Source organism: Loxodonta africana, chromosome 12 (genome assembly GCF_030014295.1).
Source record: "Loxodonta africana isolate mLoxAfr1 chromosome 12, mLoxAfr1.hap2, whole genome shotgun sequence".
Lineage (NCBI taxonomy): Eukaryota > Metazoa > Chordata > Mammalia > Proboscidea > Elephantidae > Loxodonta > Loxodonta africana.
This window is the reverse complement of record NC_087353.1, coordinates 54,435,458-54,461,372: the sequence shown is the minus strand read 5'-3', so window position 1 is coordinate 54,461,372 and position 25,915 is coordinate 54,435,458. Positions and strand designations below refer to the sequence as shown.

General features: G+C 59.8%; 3 protein-coding genes across 3 annotated transcripts; 2 read left to right on the top strand and 1 right to left on the bottom strand.

Annotated features, from left to right (window-relative positions):
* The first annotated feature begins 841 nt into the window (after nt 1-841).
* On the top strand, nt 842-6,161 carry TEKT4 (tektin 4). The gene is made up of 6 exons (XM_003417696.2): nt 842-1,375; nt 2,296-2,366; nt 2,872-3,015; nt 3,837-4,059; nt 4,665-4,819; nt 5,896-6,161. Exons 1-6 carry the CDS (start codon nt 842-844, stop codon nt 6,110-6,112), a joined length of 1,344 nt encoding a protein of 447 aa, XP_003417744.1. The 3' UTR covers nt 6,113-6,161.
* A 4,351-nt stretch (nt 6,162-10,512) lies between these two features.
* On the top strand, nt 10,513-12,026 carry C1QTNF8 (C1q and TNF related 8). Its single transcript, XM_010597513.1, is given in 3 exon segments — nt 10,513-10,723; nt 11,474-11,815; nt 11,818-12,026. Coding segments are annotated over 3 exon segments (762 nt in total).
* Nucleotides 12,027-21,585: 9,559 nt separating this feature from the next.
* Nucleotides 21,586-22,692, bottom strand: SSTR5 (somatostatin receptor 5). The gene has a single exon (XM_003417697.1). It carries the CDS (start codon nt 22,690-22,692, stop codon nt 21,586-21,588), a length of 1,107 nt encoding a protein of 368 aa, XP_003417745.1.
* Nucleotides 22,693-25,915: the final 3,223 nt, after the last annotated feature.

Below are 25,915 nucleotides of genomic sequence, written 5' to 3'. Positions count from 1 at the left end.
AAGCATGAGATGTCAGCGACCTAGGAGCCTCATGGGAAGCCTCCGGATGAGGCTGGCAGGGTAGAGGCAGAAGAAGCACGGGGGCTCTGGGGTGTTGGGTGGGGCAGCCACAGCTGAGGGAGGCCCTGTCCCTCCCAGCCAGGTGCTGGCGCGTCAGCTCTGGCTCGTCACCGGCCTTCCCTTCTCCTCCCCAGAGTGGGCACCAGCAAGGACAGAGCGATGGCCTGGCTGTTGCCTCAGGATCGCAGTGTGATGACAGGGCTGGCGTTGGAGAGACGCAGGGTGGAGAGACGGTCCACGTCTAGGGCTGCTGTTCTAGGAATAACGTCGTCACCGCCAGGGCCCACCCGGATGGGCTGTGGGGGGAGTGCCTGCATCTCTCCTGCCCACGGCTGAGCCAGAGCCAAGAGCAGGACTAGGCCAGGAGAACAAGCCCAGGAATGAATGAATGGGTGAACGAATGAATGAAGGAGAGAGGGCGGCAGGCAGAAGGACAAACCCAACCCCCATCCCATGTCCCCGGGTGTTTCCACTGAAGACACAGAGGGCGGCCCCGGGGAATGGCCCCGCCTGGCCCGAGGGTCCTCCAGGGGGCGTGACCCCTTGGCTGAGGTTTCTGAGGCCCGGGCGGGTCTGGGAGCCTGGCCCTTTAAGAAGGCCGTTCTGGGGGCGGGGCATCCCCGTTGACTATTAACCGGAAAGCTCCCTGTGTACGGCGTTGCCGGGGCGACCGGGAGCCGCGTCTTGCTCTGGGCCGAGTGGGACGCTCTGCCTGGCCGACAGCCCGGGTCCCCTCGCTCCCTCGCTGCCCGGCTGAGCCCGGGGGACCGGCGGCCGCACCATGGCGCAGTCGGATGTGCTCCTAACCCAGAAGCCGGCGCCGCAGACCGTGCAAGTGTGCGAGCTGCCGCGGAAGGTGTACGACGTGGCGCGCAACACTGGCCCCTACACGTCTGCGGGCCTGGCTACTGCCAGCTTCCGCACCTCCAAGTACCTGGTGGACGAGTGGTTCCAGAACTGCTATGCACGCTACCACCAGGCCTTCGCCGACCGCGACCAATCTGAGCGGCAGATCCACGAAAGCCAGCAGCTGGCCGCTGACACGGAGGCGCTGGCGCAGCGCACGCAGGAGGACAGCACGCGCAGGGTGGGCGAGCGGTTGCAGGACACCCACGGCTGGAAGTCTGAGCTGCAGCGCCAGATCGAGGAGCTGCTGGCGGAGACCGACCTGCTGCTGGCGCAGAAGCTGAGGCTGGAGCGCGCCCTCGACGCCACGGCCCTGCCCTACTCCATTGCCATCGACAACCTGCAGTGCCGTGAGCGCCGCCAACACCCCGACCTCGTTCGCGACTATGTGGAGATGGAGCTGCTGAAGGTGCTGCGCACGCAGACCCCGGGATGCAGGCACCTGCGGTGGCAGGGGGGCAGAGGGGGGCATGTCGTCCCCTTCAGTGCCACCAGCTTGAGCCGGGCACCCTCGCGGTGGCTTCAGGCTCCGCATATTCCTCTGCCTGGACCTCCAGGCCCCACTCCAGCCCACACTCCACCCACCGCCAACCAGTAATTAAAACTGTACGCATGATGCAAGACCTGAAGCCAGACCCACAAAGAGGCAAAGTAGAGCTAGACCCACACGCAACTAGTGCCTAGCACATAACAAGGAGAAACTTCACATCACCAGAGAGGAGGGTCCAACACGGAAAACAAACTATCAATGTGCCAGAAAGAAACATGGGTTTCCCCTCAGATTCTTGGGGCGGCAAAGCCTTTCTTGGCAAGGAGCCCTGAGGGTCCGGCACAGGGAGACATCTAGTTCCCAGGGGTCGGGGGCCAATGGGAGGGCAGGTGGCCTTCAGCTCAGTGGACAAACCACAGTGAGGACCACCAGAGCCATGGAGGGGGTGCTGAGTCCCGGGCACATGGGAACCACCTCTGGGTGGACCATCTCAGCAGCGCCTAGAAGAAGCCTTTGGAAAAAACGACCCTCTTACAGTGCATTAGTAATCATTTTAAAAGCCCAGAATTAATGAGAAAGAGACAGGCCTATATTCCCACTTTCCAGGAAAAAGGACAAGGTGGATACCTGGCCCACCCCATCCCATGTGCCCCCAGCACACCCTGTTGCCCCAGTGTTTGAGGAGCTGACCATGGGCAGCAAAATGATTGACGAGGGCCACACCAGCTCTGCCACCATGGGTTCTCAGGCCGGGCCCTCCCACCCCCAGGAAGCCTGCTAAGCCAATGTCGGCAGGGCCTGGAGCTCAGGTGGGTCTTCTCCAACCCCCCCCCCCACAGGAGGCTGAGCTCATCCGGAACATTCAGGAGCTCCTGAAAAGGACTATCATGCAAGCTGTGAACCAGATCCAGTGGGTGCCCACCCACGTCCAGGCTCCCCTCAGGATAACCCCTGGCCCACTGGATGGCCCTGGGGCTCAGAGAGGGCAGGGGAGTTGCCCCAGGCCACACAGCCAGGAGCACAGGGCTGGGAGGGGAGGGCAACAAGCAGGCTGGTGGTAGGTTCCAGCCAGGCCTATGAGGCCTGAGTGTCCAGGGGCCAGGCTTGGCACACCCCAGAGGCTGCTGACCAGGTGTGGGCCCCAGAGGCTGTGGGTCCTGAACTGGGCAACAGAAACTGTGCTCTAAGCCACCCTGAAGCTGAGAACTGGGGCCAGGCCTGCAACCTCAAGGGTCCCAGTGGCTCTGGGATGGGGTGCCCAGTAGTCCCGGGATGCAGTGCCCTGCATCCCAAGATGGGAAGTGCTCAGTGGTCCTGGGATGGGGTGCCCAGTGGTCCCAGAATGAGGGTGCCCAGTAGCCCTGGACTGGGGTGCCTGTCCCCGCACGGCACAAAGTCCCGCCTCCACCCTCCAGGCTGAACCGGAAGCACAAAGAGACTTGTGAGATGGACTGGTCTGACAAGGTGGAGGCCTACAACATCGACGAGACTTGCTCCCGCTACCACAACCAGAGCACCGACGTGCAGTTCCACCTGCACTCGGCCCGGCTGGAAGAGAGGTAGGCCCGGGCCCGCGGCGGGAAGGGGACCTGCGCTCACCTGGACATGGGCTCCCTGGCTCAGCCATGCCTGGCCAGGAACGCGGTCTGCCCGCTCCCCCTGCGTGGGCGGGGTGTGCTCTCTAGGCCGTCCTCCCGCAGCCCCTCTGGCCCCAAGGCCCTCACCAACCAGGTCCCTTGTACAGCCCTTACCGCCCAGGTACCTTGTACAGCTCTGGGGACGCGGAAGGGAACAGGACCCCCTGCCCAAGGGAGGGAGCACCGTTCAGGACGCAGGACTGGCTGGGGATGCAGTTCCGGAAGCAGCCGGCAGAGGGCGCGCGGTCCCCGCCCACCGCGGCGGCCCTGGGCAGTCGCTTGGTCGGGCTCTTGGAGGGCGTCTGCGGGGGGTGCATTGGGGCGTGGCGTATGCGGGGTACATGGGGGCGCCTGCAAAGGGAGCCTGTGGGGGGCTGCAGGGGAGGCGATTCGTGCGTGGGTTGGGGCACGGGGACTGCCTGGGGCAGTGTGTACTGGGGTGTGCGCAGGGGCGGTACTCGGGGCACAGGGTAGCGAGAGAGGCGGTTTGTACGGGGGCTCGCGGGGGTCACAGAAGCGCGACGGGCCACGGGGAACGCAGAGTGTGCATAGGGGCACGGGTTCGCCAGGGCGCCGGGTTTCCTGGAAGCGCGGCGCGGGGGCCTTGGGTTCGTGGGGGTCCGAGTGCGCGGCGGTACAGGGTCGCCGAGGCTGGTGGAGCTCTGGGGAGGGCCTGGGGGGGCCTGGAGCCGTTGGTAGGCGTGTCCCACCGACCGCGGAGCCTGCCGTCCCCTTCCCGGCAGCGACTCCACGCCCGAGACGTGGGCCAAGTTCAGCAGGGACAACCTGTACCACGCTGAGCGTGAGCGCCTGGCCTCAGCCAACCTGCGGCAGCTCATCGACTGCATCCTGCGGGACATGTCCGAGGACCTGCGGCTGCAGTGCGACGCTGTGAACCTGGCCTTTGGGCGTCGCTGCGAGGAGCTGGAGGACGCAAGCCACAAGCTGGAACACCACCTGTGCAAGGTGGGGCCGCCCCGCCCGACCTGCCCAGGCCACGCCCAGATCACGACAAACCCCGCCCGTCCACGACCAGGCCACACCCACATCACCCAAACCAAGCCTAGGCCTTCCAGGGTGTGGGGCCTGATAGACAGTGGCCGCAGAGACCAGGCTTCTTGCTCCCTGGCTGCAGCCCTGGCCACTCTTCTCGTAGTCATGATCTAGCTCCGCCCCCATACCTCCCTGATGCTCCTTAAGCTAGTGCAAAACTTCAGGGACATTTGGTGTGGTTTGCTGTTACTGCCACTGGTAGATGTGACTAACCAGCAGGAGCCTGGTGACCACCAGGGTTGGGGCTCTTGGGCAGAGCTGCTGGACAGCAGGCTCCGCTGGCCCTGGGAGCCCTCTGGGACCTGAGATGACCATGCCACTCTTCCTTCCACTATGCCTTGCTTGGGCCAGTAGGCAGGCTGACTGCTGGACACAGTCCCAGGGCTCAGGGTCTTCCAGCCTGGGACGGAGGGAGGATCTGCCCACATATCCCAATGCTGGGGCACAGGTGGGGAGACGCCAGTCCCCACCCAGCCCTGTCCTGGGCTGCAGGGCTCACAGGCTCGGTCCTGACCCAGACGCTTCGGGAGATCACAGACCAGGAGCACAACATTGCGGCCCTGAAGCAGGCCATCAAGGACAAGGAGGTGCCCCTGAAGGTGGCTCAGACTCGCCTTTACCAGCGTTCACACCGGCCCAACGTGGAGCTGTGCCGTGATGCTGCCCAGTTCAGGTGCCCTGACCATTGCAGCCACTGCCTCCCAACAGTCCAGGGGCAGGCACATCTCACCAGCAAGGCCCCATCCTTGCCTCCCTGGCCTCCGTCACTCTCTGGAGCTCCCATGAACTCCCTGACACACCGCACACTGCAGACATTTAGAGAAAAAACAGTGGTACCGCCACACATGCACGCCTCATACACACATAAGCACAAACACGCTCCCACCCCCACGCAGCCAAACACTGTGCATGGGGGGTGGAGTGGGGGAGAGCTAAGAGTATCAGGGCCCCAATTGCCGGGGACACAATGGCACAACACACATGTTCTCACTCCACCTCATGGGGCCTAACCCAGGAGGAGCCCCCATCTTCCCAGTGAGGGGTTCAGAGGCACAGCTGCCTGAGCAGAGAGGCCAGGGCGGGGCCATTCTGTCCAACCCCTGCCTCGCTGGATACCATTCACATGTCTAATGTGATGGGTGTGACCCGGCTTGAGGCATAGATGGGATCCTGCCTTTTATTTTTCTAATTTATCGAGTGCCCAATTGCCCTTCTAAACAGAAGTATTTCCCTCTTGAGTACTCCTCCATCCCAGCCCCTCAGTTTGTTCAAGAAACTGGGGGCCTCACGTGGTTCAAAGGAGTCAGTCAGCCCTGTTTCCCAATTTTAGAACTGAAAAGCTGGTCAGCACACCACTGCCATTACTATTCATGGCCACAAGGTGACACTGTTGAACATGGCTCCCATATAGACGTGTAGACAGAGGCTCACCGTCTTTGCTCAGGCTCCAGAAATATGACCCTCTTAATTGATGCCCTGTCCTAAGGGGTTCCACCACACTAGCATGTGCCTTTGGGCTGAGTGTGGCACCATGGCCTCAGCCTAGTTTCCCTGGTGCTTCTAGTGGGCTTCCCTTTGGGGCTCTTGGAGTATTTTTTTGCTGAGCATTTTGGCCAGGGCCACCCCATCTGGGTTCCCAACATTTGAACCTTGGGTCTCACCCCTCCCAGCCCAGAAGGTCAGGCATCCTGGTGCCCATTGTCCCCCTCCTGAACCCCAGCTCACACCTCCCCTCTTCTACCACTGCAGGCTGGTAAGTGAGGTGGAGGAGCTGAACATGTCCCTCACAGTACTCAAGGAGAAGCTTCTGGAAGCAGAGCAGTCGCTGAGCAACCTGGAGGACACACGCATGAGCCTGGAGAAGGACATCGCCATCAAGACCAACAGCCTCTTCATCGACCGCCAGAAGTGCATGGCCCACCGTGCCCACTACCCCACTGTGCTCCGGCTGGCCGGCTACCAGTGACCAGCTGGGGAGGGGTGCAAGGACGAGCATTCATCCCCTCTACCCTGAATAAAGAGCACATTAGCTTTTACACATGGAGGCTAGCTCAGGGTGGAGTCTCTGGACACCTTCTACCTGGGCAGGTGTTCAGCCCCTGTGCAGCCAGGATCTCCAGCTTTGCCTGTGGACCCCATTGTCCCCCCGTGGGAGGCCAGGTGTCCTTGTGCCTCAGAGCACATGATGAGCCCAAGTGAGGACAGGCACTCCCCCCATAGCACAGCCCCACCTGTGGCCACTCACGGGGTGTCCAGCCCAGAGCCGGGGGTACCTGCGAGTGCTGGCTCCTCTATGTCCTCCCCCAGCACTCTCAGGGCCTCAGGAAGTCCTTCAGGATCCCCGCGTCATCCCCCTCCTTCCTCCACTGCACTCCTAAGCTTGCCCATCTCTCAGGACAGGGCACTCACTCCACCCCAAATCCCTTCTGTTCTGAGGAAGTCTGACAGAAGGGGATTGTTTGGGCTGGGCCTCCAACAGCAGTCCCCTCCGTTGGGCCACACAGAAAGCAATGCCCCCCATGACAGCACCCCATCTCTGTTCCCCAGGGTGGGTGCCCCTCCCCAGCTCAGTTAGCTCTCAATGCCAGAGACATGGATGCCCAGGCTCCCCACAGCTCAGACAGGCATATCAGCTGGGGGTACATGCTGTTTTCCTCAGATCCCCAACATGGGACCCAGGAAGACAGTTTGATCATGCCCCAGGGAGTGGGTGGGTGGGGAGCCATTTCTGGAGACCCAGGCCCAGGGGACTTCTTGTCCTGGCCTTGTCTCCCCTACCCAACATCATGCTGCCCCCATGGTAGCCAAGTAGGGAGGGTAGAGAGGTGCAAGGCCCAGGCCCAGCCGCTCTCACCCACCCACCCATATGGGCCACACACAAACCCCATACCCTGGGGTGGGCAGCTGTGCTGAGTGGCTCAGGGCCAGCGAGGGGGCTGTGGAGTGGGTGCTGAGCAGAAATTGCTGCTGATGGGGGAAGGTCAGGGGAGAGGCACCTCCCAGTCAGTGCCCATTTGGGCCCAGCTGGACATGCTGGATGGAGTCAGATGGAGAGGGCCACCCCACCTTTGACCAGTTGCCCCAGCTGCCTCCAGTACCTTGGCCTCTCCCAAGGACTGACTCCTAGCCCCACCTCTCCAGCGTGGACGCCTGGCCTCTCACCTTATTGCCACAGCCAAGCCCCTCTGCTCGCTGGACTCCTGGGACTGTCGGATGTATCCACCAGGTGGCCCCTCTCTCCTGGCAGGAGGAGGGGGAGGAGAGAGGGACGGAGAAGGGGACAAGCCTTTTGTCCCCAGCCCCAGTGACCACCCAGGTGGGGCAGCTTAGATCTAGAGGCCCCAAGGGAGCTGCTCCCCATGAGCACACAGGCTAGTCCCTGCCTACCCCAGCACTGCCCCCCACACCCTTCTCTCGGCCCAGGGCTCCCTGAGCTGCTGCACCTTGGGGCTGACACCCCAGGACAGAGCTTCGGTCCTTTCTGTGTCAGCACATGTGATAGGAGTGGCAGAGCCTGCACTTGCCGTGTCATTAAAATTTTACTTGAGACTGGTGCTCTCCTTTGTTAAAGAGAGGTGACAGGGAGCTGGTGACAAGGGGCAGAGAGGTTTCAACACACAGAACTGCGGCCGAGCCTCCCTCCTGGCGGGATCAGGACCCCCAGGGGCTTTGGGCCAGTTACTGTCACATCTATGATGGCCTCAAGGACACCAGGACCAGGGGCACAGGACCCACTCGGGATATGGTCCATACCCATTTCCCTGCCCTCCTATCCCAGACCTCTGTCACCACAGGCAGCCAGGTTCCTCGTCCAGGTCCCTGCCCTTTACAAATCCTCTCCCCTTGCACCCATCCCCCTCCATCCAAGGGGTGAGTCATGGGGTGGGGTGGGGGGTGGAGGCCCCAGCTTTCACCCCCACCTCTTGCCCTCTCCACAGCTCGGCAGCAGTGTGCCATCCGCCCCAACATCAGGCACAGCAGAGGGGAATGGAGGAGGGCTAGACATGGCCTGGAAGGGGGTGGCAGTGAGGTCCCCTGCTGTGCCCGCCCCCACTCTGGTGAGCTCCCAGGACCACTGGCCCTCTCTGCAGCAGCAGCTCATCAACAGGACTCTTTTAGGAAAGCGTCCATTAAAAGCTTGGAGATAATCACTCCTTCATGCCTCTGCCACTCAATCCCCGCCATTATCACCATGGCAGAGCACGCAGCCTCCTGTCTGCACCCAAGCCTCCCAGCCCAAGGGCAGTGGGCTGATGGGCTAAGTGCTCAGGCAGGGGCTCTGGTACAGTCCCCAGCGATGGGCGCAGATGTTCATAACCATCCTACATTCCCTGGGGGCTGGGAATACCACCCCCTTATACTAGACCCTGAGAGGGAAGGGTGTGCCCAGGTGGCTCCATGGCAGGGGCTTCCCAGGGAGATTTGCCCCCAGGCCTAGTGGATTCTCTGAGGCAGCCTCTCCCTGGGGCGTTAGCTGCCTAGGGGCTGGGCAGGGGGTCAGGACAGTGAAGCAGCACCCCAACTCCAGCTGGCTGGCTATGCCCCCTTATTCTGCCCCACCAGAGGCCGAACCTGGCTCCAGGCTTCCCAGGTCTCAGCTGGGCGTCGCTTGAGCACCTGGCATATTTTACCTCTTTTGGGCTTCTGTCCGTTACAGCAATGAGGTCTTCCCTCCCAGCCACTCTCAAGGGGTCCGCAAATGCCCTTTCACAGGAGGGAAACGAAGGCTCAGAGCCAGGTGGTGGGAGAACCTTGGTGTTCATCTCTCTGACTCTGTGAGCCCCAGGAGTCCATCTGGCCCTCCTTAAGCTGCTGCAAAACCTTGGGGGACATTTGGAGGTGGTATGGTGTTACTGCCACTGAGAGATGTGACTAACCATCCGGGCCTGGTAACCACAAGGGTTAGGGGCTCTTGGGCAGAGCTGCTGGACAGCAGATTCTGCTGGCCCCTGGAGCCCTCTGAGGGCCTGAGGTGGGCATGCCAGTTTCCCTCCATGCCTCTCCACAGACCCCAGAGGCAATCGCGGGGTCACAGAGCACCTCTGTCCTCCACCCCTGCCCTGGTCCTGGAGCTGTAGGGGCACTGAGCAGTGGCAGCCAGGGCCATCTCCCGAGCAGGCAGCAGGCACTAAGTGGCACTTGGTTGGAATCTGTGCCGAGATGGCTACAGGCAGTGCAGCGGCCATGGCCCTGGTGTGTGCTGCCATCGCCTGGTGGCAAGGAGTTGTCTGGCTCTGGCCTGCACAGTCCCCCCGCAGCACTGACTGGCAGGGCTACCTCTGGTCCTCTGCTCCCACACTTGACCCTACTTTGTCTTCCACATGGAGGGGCGAGGCCACGCTGGACTGAGGAGCTGGACCCGGAGAGGAGAGGACCTTCTGTTCACCAGGTGGGTGAGGCGCCAAGCTGGCACAGGCATGTGGCCCTGGTCTGCCCCAGTCCCCATCCTTGGACCTTGGTCTCTAGCTCCCTCCCCTAAGGCTTCCACCTCCCCAGCTTTCCTGAGTTGCCACACCCCAAACTGGGCAGCAGGCTCGGTTTCCACTGACTAGGAGGAGAGCTACCAGGTGCCAGTGCCATCCCTAGCCCTGCCTGTCCCAGAGATGCCCTAGGGCCCCAAACTCATGCTCTGGGCACAGAGGTCTGGGCCTGAGGCAGCCCCTGGGCATTGGGGAGGGACCCTGGGCCCTGGGCAGAGCCGGGCAGACCCCACCAGCAGGCGTCAGAGAGCAGGCAGGGCACCCACGGGGCCTGCAGATGCTGCCTAGTCCCTGAGCTCTGCGTGGCTGGCCCCATCTGTTGGTCATGGATGGCCTGCGGGAAGCCTCGAGCACTGGGTGGCATGAAAGGGCTTTTTCAGGGGTTCTGGGCAGAGGAGGGGAGATGGCCAGCCGTGGCAGCACTGCCCTGGGAGGACGGTAATGGGTGGAAGGGGTCTCCGCAGCCACCCTGGGCAGGCTGGGCTTGGGGATCTCTGCTCTACCAGACCCTACAGGGTGAGAGGCAGCAAAGCTGCAGGCAGGGCGGGGCCTTGGGCCTAGACCACCATGGCCCCTTAAGGGCACAGGCCACGCATACCCAGATGGGGCTCACTGGTCCCTTCTGTCTCCCCAGACCAGGCAGGGCACAGCCTGGGGCTGTGCAGGCTGGGTGCTGCAGGAGGGCATCTCATTCTCAGACCCCTCCCTTCCCTCCTCCTCCCTCCTTTTTTCCCATCCCTTACCTTCCTTTTTTTTTTAACCTTCTACCTCTTCTCTCCTCCCCCATGCCTCCTCCCTCACCTTCCCCATTCTACCCCTCCCCCCTCTCTCTCCTTTCTACCCTCCCTCTTCCCCCTCCTCTACCCCCCCTCAGGCTCCTTCTGAGATGGCAGCCCCTGTCCTTGTGCTCCTGGTGCTGGCACTGCCCTTGGGGGCCTGGCCAGGTCTGGGGCTGCACAGGAGGCCATGTGTCCAATGTTGACTCCTCTCCTGGCCCCCAGCCACCTACCCTGGCCTGTATGCCCTAAGGAGAGGGGCTGACGAGTGGGGGCAGCTGCCCCATGTGTGGCCCACCATCCACATCACCATCCTCAAAGGTGGGTGTGCATGGGGGGCTGTGGTCCCGCCCTGCTGAGGAGGCGACAGGGCTGGGGGTGTGGAGGGCAGGGTGAAGCAGCTCTAGGGGCCCCACACCTGGGGGCCCTGATTTGGGCTGGGCTTGGCTGGGAAGTGGAGCCCTGGTGGCACAGTGGTTAAGAGCTATAGCCCTGGCAGTGCCCCTTTACTCTGGAGCAGCTGGAGTAAAGGCAGTCAGCCCCCCATCACTACCGCCTCTGCCCAGCAGGGACTAAGGTGGCCTGGGAGAGGCTGCTGTCTATCCCAACTGGCCTGAATGACCCCTTGGCCACTCCACCCAAGGGTCGGGGGGCCCAGGGGCCCTGAGATCCCCAAAGCAGCATCCTTCTTGGGAGAAGGCTGGAAAGGATAGCAGGTAGCACTTAGGTTAGACCTGGGTAAGAACTTCCCAACCCTCTGATCCTTCATCTTTCAGTGCCCTACTTTCTGCTGTCCTGCCCTCCCTACAGGCCTCAGAATGGCCAGTGTCGGGGACAGGGGCGCAGGAGAGAAAGTACCTTGGGGAGTGACTTCTTACTGCCCGTGGGAGGGGGATTAGCACCACCATCTCCCAGGTGAGAACACTGAAGTTTGGAGAGGCAAGGTCTCAGGCAGGGCCCCAGGGTCAGTGAGTCTGACCGTGAGCGCTTGCCCCTGGCCCAGTGGTGCCTGGAGAGGCTCGGGGACCCCAGGAGGCCCAGAGCAGCCCTGACCCATGGCTTCCGCTGCAGGTGAGAAAGGTGAGCTCAGTACCAGAGGCTGCTCTGAGCTGAGTGGGGAGGAGGGCCCCCTGGATGTCTGGGGCCTCCGGGGCTGAAAGGGCCAGAAGGTGCAGGCAGGGCCACCGGGCAGCCCATGCCAGCGTGCCTACACAGCCTTCTCGGTGGGCTGCTGAGGGAGGCTACACAGTGCCAATGGCATGCAGGTCATGCCCTTCGACATGGAGCTAGTGAACCTGGACAATGCCTTCAACCTGTCTGCTGGCCGCTTCCTATGCACCAAGCCGGGCATTTACTTCTTGAGCCTCACCGTGCGCACCTGGAACCACAAGGAGACCTAACCTATACATAAGGTGGAACCCGGCAGCCTGTGGCTGTGCTGTATGCGCAGCCCAGTGATCGCAGCCTCATGCAGGGCCAGAGCCTGCTGCTGCCGCTGGCCACCTCTGACGCCATCTGGGTTTGTCTGTTCCAGCATGACCACGACAGTACCATCTACGGAGAACCCGAGGACTTCTACATCACCTTCCTCAGCCAACTGGTCAAGCCAGACACTGAGCTCTAGCCGCTGCCAGGCAGAGCCCCTGCCACCCCTACCCCAAAGGCATCACCCCTAGGCCCCCTGGCAGCCAGACATCATTCAGTGAAGGATTTGTGCTGGCATTTATGAAGCACCAACTCTGTGTCAGGCCGGGAGGAAGACAGATGGGGCCTGCCCTTATGCAGACAGAACAGAGAGCTAAATATGGGATGGGACGGGCAGGGGAGACGGGGGAGCCAGGCTGTGGGGCAGTTGGGGCACTGGCCCCGGAGTGTGGCCTGTGATGGAGCCAGAGGTTTTGCTTATAAAGGGCTGAGTCAGGCACCACTTGGGTCCAGGCGTTTTTGCACTGAGAGTTAATTGCAAAGCACCTACCGCATGTCGGGCTGGCCCCATGGGTGCAGCGGGACCAGGACCATACGCTGGCCCATGGAGCCCCAGCCAGCACGGGAAACGGGATGATTTGCAGGGGTGTCAGGAGGTGGCAAATGCCACGGAGACAGGGTGATGAGGGCAGGGTGGGGGCCTAGCCAGGTGAAGTGAAGGGCTCGTTCATCCTCAGGTCAACACTGAACATCTAGGGTGCATGGGGGGCCACATCCGTTGGTATCCGCTGGGAGGATGGAGGAAGAGCCTGGGGGAGCCCCAGACCCCCATAGCATAGCCCTGTAGTTGGATGTGGCTGAAAGTCCAGGTCCATGTGGCCTCAGGGTGACAGGAAACATATCTGTGGAGCAAAGTAGGGTCCACTGTGCAGGGTGGGTGGCCACACTCCAGGGTGCCTCCAGGTGGGAGATGTTTATGGATGGTGGGCGGGCTCAGGCAGTGGGAAGCCTTCATCTACCCTCACCCACCAAGGCTGCCCCCCAACCCATCTCTATGTTCCTTTTCCTGCAGCGCCCCCACCGACACTCCAGAACCCACCCAAACAGGCTGGGCCTTCCCACCCCCTCTTCCTGCCACCTTAGCCCCATCACCTGCTGCTTCCTCCCTGGACCCTGACTGCCCTCACATTCAGTACCCCTGATCAAGTGTCCAGAGACCCTAGAGCCTGGATGAGCTAGCCAACACCCCAGGCCCTGTGCCTGAGTTGAAGTGGCCAGAGCTGCTACCTGGCCAGGGGGACAGGGCTGAGGATGTCAGAGCCACAGCCCAGCTCACAGAGGGATTGGGGGTCCTCTGAATGCACCAGGAGCTGCCCTGACACAGGTGGCCTGGGGCCCCCTGGTCTTGTCCACCTAGGGCCCCTCGGCCCCCGTTTCCCCACACAGAACCTGCGCCCAGCCTTGTCCTGATGCCAGGTTCACCTCAGGGGGAGGTGTCGGGGCTGGGGCTTCTTGGGACTATGGTCAGCCGATGGGGGTGGGGGGAAGGAAGGGGTTGTAGAATCTCAGCAAGGAGTAGGGTCTGCATGCACCAGACACTCTCCACGCTGTCATCCCCACGTTGGGTGGGCAGATACCACTGAGGACATGGGAACCCCCATTTCCATGGAGCCTCAGTCCCTGAGGATAGGGGCTCAGTTCTCACTGTCCGAGGGGCTTGGAAGATCCGACATGTTGGCCACGGCCTCAGGTGAGGCCCCCTGCCCTGCTCAGCTGTGGACGGAGAGCAGGGTTCTGGGGTCAAAGGGTTGCTCCGAGCACAAGACCCTTGTGCTAGCGCAGTCATGATAGTTTCTCCCTCCCCTCCTGGCCAGCCCCCAGAGGGTAGGTTCCTGTGCGCGGACTGGGGGAGACCTGACCCCAGCTCCCCCCAGGCCCTGAGCTGGGACCTGGGGTCAGTGGAGACTAGGACTCTGCCTGGAAGGGGCCCAGACAGGTGGATTTGGAGAGGCAGGGGGCTGTGCCCTGCGACACAAAACAAAGGGCTCAAGCCACATGAACCAGCGACTACATTATCCTGAGACCAAAAGAATTAGATGATGCCTGGCTACAACCGATGACTGTCCTGACAGGGAACACAACAGAGAACCCCTGAGGGAGCAGGAGAACAGTGGGATGCAGACCCCAAATTCTCGTAAGATCAGACTTAATGGTCTGACTGAGACTAGAAGGACCCCGGTGGTCATGGCCCCCAGACCTTCTGTTGGCCCAGGACAGGAACCATTCCTGAAGCCAACTCTTCAGACATGGATTGGACTGGACAATGAGTTGGAGAAGGATGCTGATGAGGAGTGAGCTTCTTGGATCAGGTGGACACTTGAGACTATGTTGGCATCTCCTGCCTGGAGGGGACATGAGAGGGTGGAGGGCATTAGAAGCTGGCAAAATGGCCACGAAAAGAGAGAGTGGAGGGAGAGAGCCAGCTGTCTCATTAGGGGGAGAGTAATTGGGAGTGTGTAGCAAGGTGTATATGGGTTTTTGTGTGAGAGACTGACTTGATTTGTAAACTTTCACTTAAAGCACAATAAAAATTATTAAAAAAAAAAAAAAAAAAGGGCTCAAAGGGAAACCTCTGTCCCCCAAACAAACCCCCAGAGCCTGGCTAGGCCCAGACAGGGGACTCCTGGGCACATGCAACACAAAGCCAATACAGCAGAGGATATGGGGGAGTTTAGGGGGCAGGGGGGCAAAGTGTCACCCTGATAAAGGTAGGAGGGAGCACTGGGCTGGGACTGGGGGTGGGGGGAGCCCAAGGCCCAGTGGGAGGCAGGCTCTCAGGCCCCGGTCCCCCTATGCCTATGCCCCCCACCGAGGGACCCTGCCACACCCAGGCTGCCCTTTGCCCTGCCGGCCTGGCTCCTTTTATGGCTGGAATAGCTGAGCCAGCCCTGGATGCCCAGCAACAGGCAGGTGGGCTGTGAGCCACTTCCCGGAGCTAATGGGGGCCTCTGTGGCAAAGGGTTCCGGCCAGGAGATAACGGTGCCCAAACAGGAAGGAAGAGAGGCCCACGGATGGGGTGGGGAGATCCCTGTGCCTCCGAGGTCCTGGACTGCCCCCCTCCACCCCACCATGCCCGCGTGCTGAGGGCCAGCCCAGCTGGGAGGGGCAGGATATCATCCCCAGCCTGGCCCTTGCTGTGTGTCCTTGGGTACCTTACTCAACTTCTCTGAAAACATTGGTGAGAAGTGGTGGGGTACCCCACTGTGTGCCAAGTGCAGATTAAGTTCAGGGACCCGGAGTGTACAGGTGTCCAGGAGAGAGGCCAGAAGATGCCACCCTTGGCTCCACAGACCCAGGCTGCCCAGAAAATGCCCAGCACCAGGCTGGGGAGGTGGCCGGTGGGTGAGGGCCAGATGGGGTGAGGGCCAGGCCCCAGCCAGCCTGCCCCTCCCAGGAGGTTGAAGCTGGGCATCACTAAGAATAACTGTCCTCACTCGTGCTTGCGATGGCATGTGCTGGCATGAATATGGCCCTCTACATGGAAGATCCAGGGAGGGGCACCTGGCTCCTTCGTGTCTGATAAACTCCAACTGACACTCATGACCCAGCTCTTGGAGAATCAGGGCAGGGCCCTCCCTGGCCAGGGCCAGGACACCCATTATTGAGCCATGGGTATTCCAGAAGACCCACCAGGGGTGCTGTTGAGGGTTCAGGACAAAGCAGCGGTCCCCATTCCCACCCCCGGCTTCTTGTTGTTAGATGCCATCCAGTCGGTTCTGACTCTTGAGACCCAATGTACAACAGAACCAAGCACTGCCTGGTCCTGCATTATCCTCACAACTGCTATTATGTTTGAGCCCATTGTTGCAGCCACTGTGTCAATACGTCTCGCTTAAGGACTTCCTCTCTTTTGCTGACCCTCTACCTTACCAAGCATGATGTCCTTCTCCAGGGACTGGTCCCTCCTGATAACATGTCCAAAGTCTGTGAGTTGAAGTCTGACCATCCAGGCTTCTTTAATTATTTAAAAAACAAACCAACTGAGAACTAGGGGAGGGAAGATGTTAAGTCCTGACTCTGCAAAGTGACCATCTGCCTAGGAGCCAATAGACCCCCACAAGCTCCTGTCAGGAGTGATAAGGGTCCCCCAGTGAACAGCTGTACACATGGAAACCAATGGGCTCTGCTGCAGCCCTACTAGGAGATAAGCGGGTGACCCCATCAAAGCAGCAACCTCAAACCATCAACTGTTCGCACTTGGATTTAGTCGGGAATACACAAGCACTGTAAAGAGTGGGAAAACCAGTTGCTGTGGAGTGAACTCCAACTGCTAGTGACCCCGTGTGTGTCAGTGTAGAACTGGGCTCCAGAGGGTTTTCAGTGGCTGATTTTTTCTGAAGTAGATCTCCAGGCCTTTCTTCTGAGATGCCTTTCAGTTAGCAGCCGAGTGAATTTACTGATGACGTCACCCACCTAGGGACTTCCTGCAAGACGAGCACTAGGGAAGAGATGCATGGACACTTGGACAGACATGATATTCTGGGTGAGAAGACTGAATCTTGTGGAGGAGTCAATTCATCCCATATTCGTTTATGGGTTTGGTGGAATCCCAGTAAAAACATTCCCTTTTTTAATTGAGGTGCAATTCATAGAATGTAAACTGGCCACTGCACACCACACAGCTCAGTGGGCCTGGTGCCTTCACAAGATAGTGTAGCTAACATCTCCATCTCAGGACAGCACGGGCACTAAGTGGAGAGAATGGGCCAGGGTTCCCAGTGGGTGGGTGAGGGTAGCGGCACTGGAGGAGCATCCCAGTAGGAGCTGGGGTCCTGCTCAGAGCCTGGTCAGCTGGTAGATGCAGCATGGAGGTCCCAAGCACAGAGCCCTCTGTAGGGGGCTCTCAGTGTCTTTACCGCAGAGTGGGGACTGTGGGGGGCTGTGGTTGACAAGAACATCTATAGGACATGCCCAGAGCTGTTCACACCATTTGCAGGGCCATGTCCCCCAGACACGTGACCCCAGATATTCCCCCCACCCTCACCCCACCACCTGGCCTCCATCCTGGGACAGCTGAGGGAAGAACAGCAGGCAGGTGGGGAGGGCGCCCCACATTGCTCCAAACGACGGGGACGGGGGCTGAGAGAAGAACCTCCAGTCTGAGCTGTGAACACAGCCACCCTCAGCAGCAATGACATCCCGGCCTCAGTTTCCTCATTGTGGGGATGACAACACCCCACCGCAATCACCTACCGACCAGGTCAACAGACACCTCCTCCCTCCCTCCCAGATTTCCCATGCAATGTCACTGTGGGGGACTATCAGAGGCCATATCGGCCAGTAAAACCCATCAGTCTGAGGCTGAGGCCACAAAGCAGGCCATCGCCGCTGCCACAACCCCCATAAGGATGTTTGTTCTGCTTGCTCCCCCAGACCCTGCAGCTTGGAGCCAACTCAGGCCCTGCAGGTATCATCATCAGCACTAGCCCCCCACAACCTCCACCCTGTTCAAGGACACTGAGGGCTCCCCCCAGAGGGCTTGGTGCTGGGAGGGAGCAGGCCATGTCCTGAGGATCCCTGAGCCATGTCCATCAGCTGTCCACACTCTGAGCAGGACCCCAACTCTTATCCAGGACATTCTCCTGGGTCCTGTCCCCTCCCACTTCCTGCCCTATCCTCAACATCGGTGTCTTTGGGGACCGTCCACACTGATGACAGCAGATCCCCAGCTCCCACCCAGACCAAGGGCTACCAGGAGGCTCTGAAAATTCCGCAGTCTCCTTCAGCACATCGGCCTGGCATTTCCGTCCTCTACATCCTTGATCTGGGCCCAGGTTATTGCTAGTGCTCCCTCAACCCCCAGGGCCCACTCTGAAGCCCCTTTGGGCCCCTTCCCCACTCCCCACCCAAGGCCAGGCCATCGTGCCTCACCCGCCTCTGTGCTGCCTCCCTGTGTCCAGCCTCTTCCTTTCTCTGATCCATCTGCTTCCCTTGAGCTGGGAGACCCATAGGCCTGGGGAGAAGCCACCTCCTTGCAGGGCTGGGGTCCTGGGTCTTCATCTGAGCCTCTCTTCTGTCCACCTGTCCATCACCCCACCCCACAGACAGGTTGGCACCATGCCTTTTTGTCTCCGAGTCTGTTCCCTCTGCCTGGAACACTCTTCCAATCCTACTCTGGGTCCCTATGACCCAGCCTGTGCTGGGCACACAGTAGGGGCAGCCTACCATCTACTCACCAGGGGGTCTGCCAGGCAGCAGGAATGGGAGTGTGGGCAGCAGGATGTGGCCCAGCCCATGGGGATGCTGCTTGGGCTCACTGTCGGGATGAGGTCAGTGAGAGTGGGAGTCACCAGGAGCATGGAGGGGAGTGCAGACAGTGGGGAATGGGTGGGGCTGGGAGGCTGGGGTGTGGAGGGTCTGGAAAGGGGCTCTGGGGGCTTCGGGCAGGTATGGCAGAGGGAACAGCTGCCTTGGGGCCCAGAAGGCAATTAAGTGTTATCTCCTGGGAGGCAAGGGGCCTGGTGAGGAACAGAGGCTCCCTGCGTCCCCCGAAGTCTGAGAATGATAGAAACGTGCTGAGGAAAAATCTTTTTACGGAAAAATCCCTGCCTACAAGGCTGTGTGCAGTGGTGGGCCATCTGCTTTGGGGAAGAGAGACCCTTGCCTGATCCTGGGGGCCCTCTCCTGGGGGTCTTGTTGCCCCACTCCTCATGGTGCCCCCACTAGTACAAGCGCCTGGGCCCCAGCAGGACCCAGGGAGCCCACTCCCCTCTCCCGGCCACCCCAGGTCCACAGACTACTGGCGAGCCCTGTGGGGGTAGGAGCTGGCTGCCCACAGCAAAGGGGGCCCATCGGTGGCTTCTGTTCACTCCCTTAGGGCACTCCTGTAGCCCCTGGGAGCTGGCCCAGCAGAACAGTTTCTGAGACTCCTGGATGAGGTCTCCCTGGGTGTCATAGGAGCAGCCTGAGGGGAGGAGGAAGGAGAGAAAGAGGTGGGAGCAGCCAGGTGGGTGGAGAGGGCCAGGCAGGGGTATGTCCCAGCAGATTCCAGGAGGAGGATGACCAAAGGGGCACCCTGCACATGGCCAGTTACGGGCAGGCAGCCACTTCCTGGACTGTCCTGAGACTGCTGGAGTGTGGTTCAGATGGTCTACATCTGTCTCTTCTGATGGTTCTGGAAGCTTCTAGGAGGACCGAGGTGTTCACCGAGGAGCATGTTCAAGCTAAGCCACTAAGCCACACCACACACCCTTGGGGGCCTGCCTTAGGCTACCCTCGTGAAGGGAGCCTCACCTGCGTCGCTGTGGGTAGGCTGCCACTCAGGCACACACATGCTCATACATGCTCATTATCTACACAACCACATGCACATGAATCCACACTCACACGCTCACACACACTTGGGCACAGGAGCCAGCTGGCTTGGCTGGTGTCTGTCCTCCCCTCGAGGGAACAGTGGCCGGCACCGCCCTGGGGAGGAAACTGGTGATGTCGAATCAATTGGGAGGAATTGATCGGGAGAGATTTCCAAGCCATCTGCTGGCTCTCCAGTTATTCCACATGGCTGCACTTTGTATCTAAATCTGGGGCAGGGGCATGATGGGGTGGAGGGCATGGCAGGGTGGACTTGAATAGCACCAAGCACCCTCCTGGGGCGCTGGCAGTTGCAGGTGGGTGCGTACCCAGCTTCCGGGGTGCAAATGTGGGCCCAGGACCCTAGCTGAGCCAGGAACACAGACCCTCCATCGGGTGTAGGGGAGTGAGGCCACCACACACAGTGACCAGAGGCAGGCCCCCAAATGAGTCTTCCCCTCCCCACACCCCATCTGGGTGGTGGAATGAGCAAAGTCTCCCTGCATTCTCCAGGTCCCCACCCAGGCCCAGGGACCACAGAGCAGCCCCCAGGAAGAAAGATCATGACCCTGCAGATAGATGCCGTCCTGCCTTTTCAACCCCATCCCCAATTTCACTTCACTATTCATAACCATGCAACCCATTCCAGCCAGGCCTGGCCAAAGGAGAAGGCCACGTCCTGCTTCTTGGCTTTTGGCACCCCACCCCAGGGCCAGGAGTAGGGGGTGGGAGGGTGGGCTGGGCCTCACGTCGGATGGTAGGGCTCAAAGGGCCCAGCGCAGGGGTCTGGAGGACTGGGTCCGCTCGCTGTGGTTTGCACTGGCTTTGCTGGGCTTCAAGGATGGTGTTTGCGCTGGGAATCAAACACCTCTCTAGTTTATTCAGGAGCACGTGACTGTCAAACACTGTTCCCAGCACTTGGCCTGGGTCCGGGGGTTGGTGCCCAGAGCCCGCAGCTGCCCACCCCACTTGCTGCCCCTCCACCAACGTACCCTCCCTAGGGGGCAAGCCCTGTTCTGGGCAGACAGAGGAGCCCAACAGGAGTCAGGAAGGCCTGCCTCTGGTTGTGAAAAGAGGCTGCAGGGCCTAGCAAGCCCCCTCTGGTCACGCACCAGGGACCCAGAAAGGCTCAGGTAGGGTCTTCTCTCAGATCCTGTTCCTGCCTGGCAGTAGCAGGTGGGGGCAAGGTGATAAGGCTGGGGACAGTTCCTTGGGGCCTGGCATTTGCTGGCATTTGCGCACACCTCACAGGCAGCTGCTGCCATACCCAGTGTTTGCCGTTTGCTATTTGTGTTGGGAGGTGCTTCCCCTCACTGCTCTTTGGATTTTTCTCCACTCTCCCACCCCCCACCCCCCCACCCCCACCCCCACCCCCACCCCCGCCAAGCACAAGTAATGGACCATGGGTTCCCGTGCCCTCGCCAGCCACTGGCCTCAGAGACGACTTGAGCCAGCCAGGAGCCCCTCTGCAGAAGGGCCTCTCTCCCCAGGCCCCAGAATCAATCCCAGCATCCCCAGCACAGCCCCTGGAGACTCAGGACCCTCTTCCCCCAATCTCTGTCCTTGGCTACCTCCACCTCCCCCATGGCCTGCAGCCCCCAGCCCACGCTCTCTCCCCTCACTCCTGGGTCAGAAGCTTCAGCCAGGAACAGAGGTACCAAGTTGGAGGTGGCAGCAGGCAGGAGGGTGGGAGAGCCTGGTGCGGACGGGTGGAATGTCCTGGAGTCCTGGTCCCACCTCAATGCCCCAGGGGGCTGTGTCCAGTTTGCTCATTTCACACCTGCTGACTCCTAAAGTCTGCACAATTACAGGACACTGCAGGGGAGCTGGAGTGCCTCCTGGGCCTGGGAGTGTCTATGGGCAGGTAGGTCACTGTGGCGGGGGGGGGGGGTGGGGCGGGGAGGCCTGAGCCCTTGAGGGGTCTGAGTGTATCTAGGGCTTCTTTACCGTCTCGGGGAGCAGCACGAGGAAACACACGTTTGGTGAGCACGGGGCCACCAGCATGGTCGACAGGGTGGGGTGCACTCACTCACCTCACACTACTGGTCACTCCATTGGCTGGGGGACCAGCAGGGGCTGGGGGAGGACCAGAGGGCAGGGATGGCCCAACTGTCACGTGGCACTGCCAAGCCCCCTGCCCAGCCAATCACGTCCCACCTCCAGCATCCCCCAGGAGCTGGACCCTGCACTCCTGGCATACCCACTGCAGCAGGGAGAGAATAGTTGGCCCCTGATCCGCATCCATTAGTGGTCTTGTCCAGGACAGTCACATCATCCTCATGTCACTGGGGAGCGTTCCCACCTGCAGGTCATGTGGAGGCACTTCAGCCTGCCCCCATGTCTCAGGCAGCCTCTGCCTTATGGGAAATCCAGATGGTGCCCCCACCTCCCCCCACCGAGGCTCTCACAGTGTGCTGGTCTGCATGTGCCTGTCGGCCTGGGGGCCAGGCCTGGGCATCGATGCCTCCCGCAGCTGGCTGCTCTTGTCCAGCCTTGGCTCAGCGATGTCTGCATCCTCCACACCATAGCCCTTTCGGAGGCACAGAACCTTCCGGAAGCTCTGCCGGAAGTTGTCAGAGAGGAATCCGTACAGGATGGGGTTGGCACAGCTGTTGGCGTAGGAGAGGATGACCACGAAGAAGTAGACACCAGCGGAGGCAGGCTCCTCAGGCAGGATGAAGGCCAGGTTGATGATGTTGACGATGAAGAAGGGCAGCCAGCAGCCCACGAACACCAACACCACCACCACCACCATGCGAGTTACCTTGCGCTCTGCCCTACGCCGCCGCGTGCAGCCTACACGCACGCCCATTGCCCTCACCTTGACCACGATGAGCAAGTAGCACAAGCAGATGACCAGCAGCGGTCCAAAGAAGCCCAGCACAGAGGTGTAGATGATGAAGACAGCACCCCAGAGCCCCACAGGCTCCGGCCAGCTGAGGTTGCAGGTGTCCCAGCCCTCCTGGATGTCAGCAAAGACCACCAGGGGCAGTGACATGAGCAGCGAGAAGGTCCAGACAGCAGCGCTGGTGAGCTTGGCCACGCGTGGCTGGCGCCACTTGGTGGAGCGTATGGGGTGTACCACGGCTAGGTAACGGTCAACGCTCATGACGGTCAGACAGAAGATGCTGGTGAACTGGTTGATGCCATCCAGTGTCATGACCACACGGCACAGCAGTGAGCCAAAGGGCCAGTAGGACACAGCATTCTGTGTGGCCAGGAAGGGCAGCCCCAGCATGAAGAGGACATCAGCCACTGCCAGGTTGAGGATGTAGATGTTGGTGACGGTCTTCATCTTGGCGTAGCGCAGCACCACATAAATGACCAGTGTGTTGCCGCCCAGACCTATGGCACACACCAGCAGGTAGAGCACAGGGATGAGGACTGCCCGGGCCCCCGGTGAGCCCAATGGCCCAGCCAGTGTTCCATTCTCAACGCCCCCAGGGACCACTGGGGAGGCATTCCAGCTGGCCAGCCTGAAGGTGGAGGCCACCGGGAACAGAGGCTCCATCGTGGCGGCTGGCGTCTGCAGGGAAGACAGGAGGGCCATTAGTGGGGGCAGATTAGTGGTGGGGGCTCCTCCTCATTCCGGCCGTCAGCAGGGGAGGGTAAACACAATTACTCATGTTCACCTCTTCCTGAATCACATTAAGCAAATTGTTTGGAAAACAAACCAGGAGGAAGGAGCAGAGTGGCCATCACAGGGGCAGCAGGCTGGGTGGCCCCCTAAGCTGAAACGTCTGTGCATATGGTCACCAGCACAGGTCTGTCCCTGGCCGCCCCCACCCCAGGACGGCTGTCCTGCTTGGACATGGCCCTCACCATCTTGCTGAGGCCCCAAGGACCCTGGGGGGGAGAGGAATCACTACCCTGGCCTCACAAGTAAGGGGCACCTTCCCAGGACCCCACAGGGAGAGGGAGCAGGACAGAAGGAGAATAAGGATGCTGAGAAGTTGCTGGACAGAAAGTCCCTTGCAGCCCAGCTGATCCAAGCTGGAAGTGCAACTGTGCCCCCACCCCCACTCGCTTGGCCACCTCTGGAACTATGAGGAGGGCCATGGGCCTTCCTAGGGTCAAGACACCAGACCCCAGGTTCCCTAGTGAGTAGCATCCACACTAGAACCTCAGAATGTGCCCTTATTTTCAAAAACGGTGTTTGCATATGCGACTAGTTCACATGGAGGAAGGTGGATGGGTGGATTCATTTCAGATGAAATAAAAATAATAAGACTTAATAAGGATGCTTAAAAGGTGTCTAAATATGTGTAAAACCAAAAAAAAAAAAAAAACAAAACCCATTGCCATCAAGTCGATTCTGATTCATAGCGACCCTATAGGACAGAGTAGAACTGCCCCATAGAGTTTCCAGGGAGCACCTGGTAGATTCGAATTGCCCACCTTTTAGTTAGCAGCTGTAGCACTTAACCACTACATCACCAGAGTTTCCTAAATATGTTTAGGATGCTCAAATGAGGCATGGATAAAAATGTGATGAAATAAATTTGACTTATGTTTAAGAAGTAAAATGAACAGTTGTCTATCTTTAAAATTACAAATCCTGGATGTGAAAAAACAGACCTTTGGACAAAACACACACAAGTTGGGATCAACCCTAGTGTGGATGCATTGAAGAGAGAGTCAGTGAATTGGAAAACGGGCGGAAGGATTCCCAGGAACATGGTGCAGAGATAAGAAGTACAACAGGCCTATGATAAAGCAAATATAAAACTGTACTCAACCTGCTTAGCTTCAAGGAAAGAAGAAAACCCCAAAGAATACTCACCAGAGAGAAAAGATAGAAAACCCACAAGAAGTGATGATTAGGACAACACGTGCCCATCAGCAAGAAGAATGCCAGGAGCCAGTGCTGTCTCAGCGCAAGCCACTGAGAGAAAATGGCTATCAACCTAGACTCTTCACCCGCAGGCACTATGCTCACCAGCCCAGTGGGGAGCAGAGACTGTGTCTTCTTTTTTGCTGAATTTGGGCCTCCCAGGCATCAAACCCCCTTGCTGGTATGCTGTGGCCCATTGTAAGGTGTGTGGCAAAAACCCTACTAAAAACAGGTTGAGGTGATGATTTGGGATGGTTCCTGTTTGGAGACAAAACTGGGGATCCCTCCTGTACCTCTTTGGGCTCTCCTGTCCTGACGGCCCTTCTGCGGCTGATGGACAGAGGCGGGATTTGGCAGGAGCCCCCAACTACCAACGTGATTTGGCCAGTGTTGCACCTAGCTGGGGAAAGGGGGAGCTTAGATACACCATGGCCATCAAGTGCAGGCCCCCAGGAGGACAATGTGGGCAGGGAGTTGGCTTCTGAGCTAGGTCACAGGGCTCAGCGCAAAGGAGCCCCTCATACATTTTTAAAAGAAATGAGAGTTACAGTACTTGCTGAAGCTCCCTGGGTTGCTGGTGGAGAAGGAGCTCTGGAAGGGCAGGGTGGCTACCTGGAGACAGGTGGGCTCTGAGGGCACCCAGGTGAGGAGGGCTCACACCCAGCTTTGGGGTCCTGTGGACTAAGTAAGCCCTCTCTCCCAAAAAAATACCGAGAAAGGGCTTTTAGCCCATCCCAGGTGGGACCTAAGGGGGTCCGGGTTGGCTGGGGGACCTGGATCTGCTTCCCATGGGAGGAGGAGGGGCCAAATGGGCTCAGACCACCTCTGAGGCAGGCCCTGGGTTCCTGGGATGTGCAGCGATGAACACATGTTTGATTTTAAATCAAATCAATGCCTTTTCTTCACATGTGAAGTTCTGGGCTGCTCAGGGCTCCTCCGAGGCCGCTCCCAGCACCCCAGGACTCACAGCCAGCAGAGCCGGCCTCAGGGCCGGCAGAGCAGACTGCCAGGTCCCTGGCTCTGCCATCCCCATAAACAACCCAATTCCCAGGCTAGATCCAGCAGTGAAGAACAAAAACAGGCCATCAGTGCTGTGCCTGCCTCTCGGAACACAATTCCACAAGAACCATTATTCAGAGTGGCAATCTTCTTAGTCACAGAAATTATACACTCAGGAAAATTGCCCCTGGGCCCTTTCCCCTGGGCCAGGTGTGGGGGTGGGAGTTAGTCAATGGAGGGGGATTCGTGAAACTCACCATGCTTGACAGTTGGGGTCCCCCACCAGAAGGGACTGGCCCAGCCTGTCTCTTGCCGGCCCACCACGTGGCTCAGGGAATGAAAAGGCCCCCTCCCGCACACTGTCCATGTGACCTGGGTAAGTCCTTTCTCTCTGAGTTCTGGTTCTTGTAACTGATAGCCCCTCCAAGCTGCAAAGCTGCTGAGCAGATAAGTTAAGCTCTGGTGTTCAGAATGCTGCCCTGCACACAGTGAGTGCTCAGTAATGGCTCCTGTGAACCCCACAGCCTAGCTGCAGACCGCAGGGCTCAGGGAGGCCCGAGTTTCTGGAGTCAGGTCTGCAGGGAAGGGGCAGCTATGGGGACAGCAGTTGGTCTCTGGTCATGCCTGACCTCCCCAGCCATAGATTCCTGACCCCGCTTCCAGCTCCCTCCTCTCCCTCTGGTTGTCAGGCCTAGGTGGGGTGGTCCCAGGAAGCGGCAAAGTAGGGAAGCCTGGTTGGCATGCAACAAATGGCAGCCCCATGCAGCCCCTGCCCACACACTCCCCTGTCCCTCAGGCAGCATGTGGCCAGGCAATGTCAATTCCCAGAAGGGGCAGCTGAGTAGAGTAGGCTGGCATGGCTCAGGGGGTAGAGAGGGAATAGCCCCCTTCAGGGTCTCAA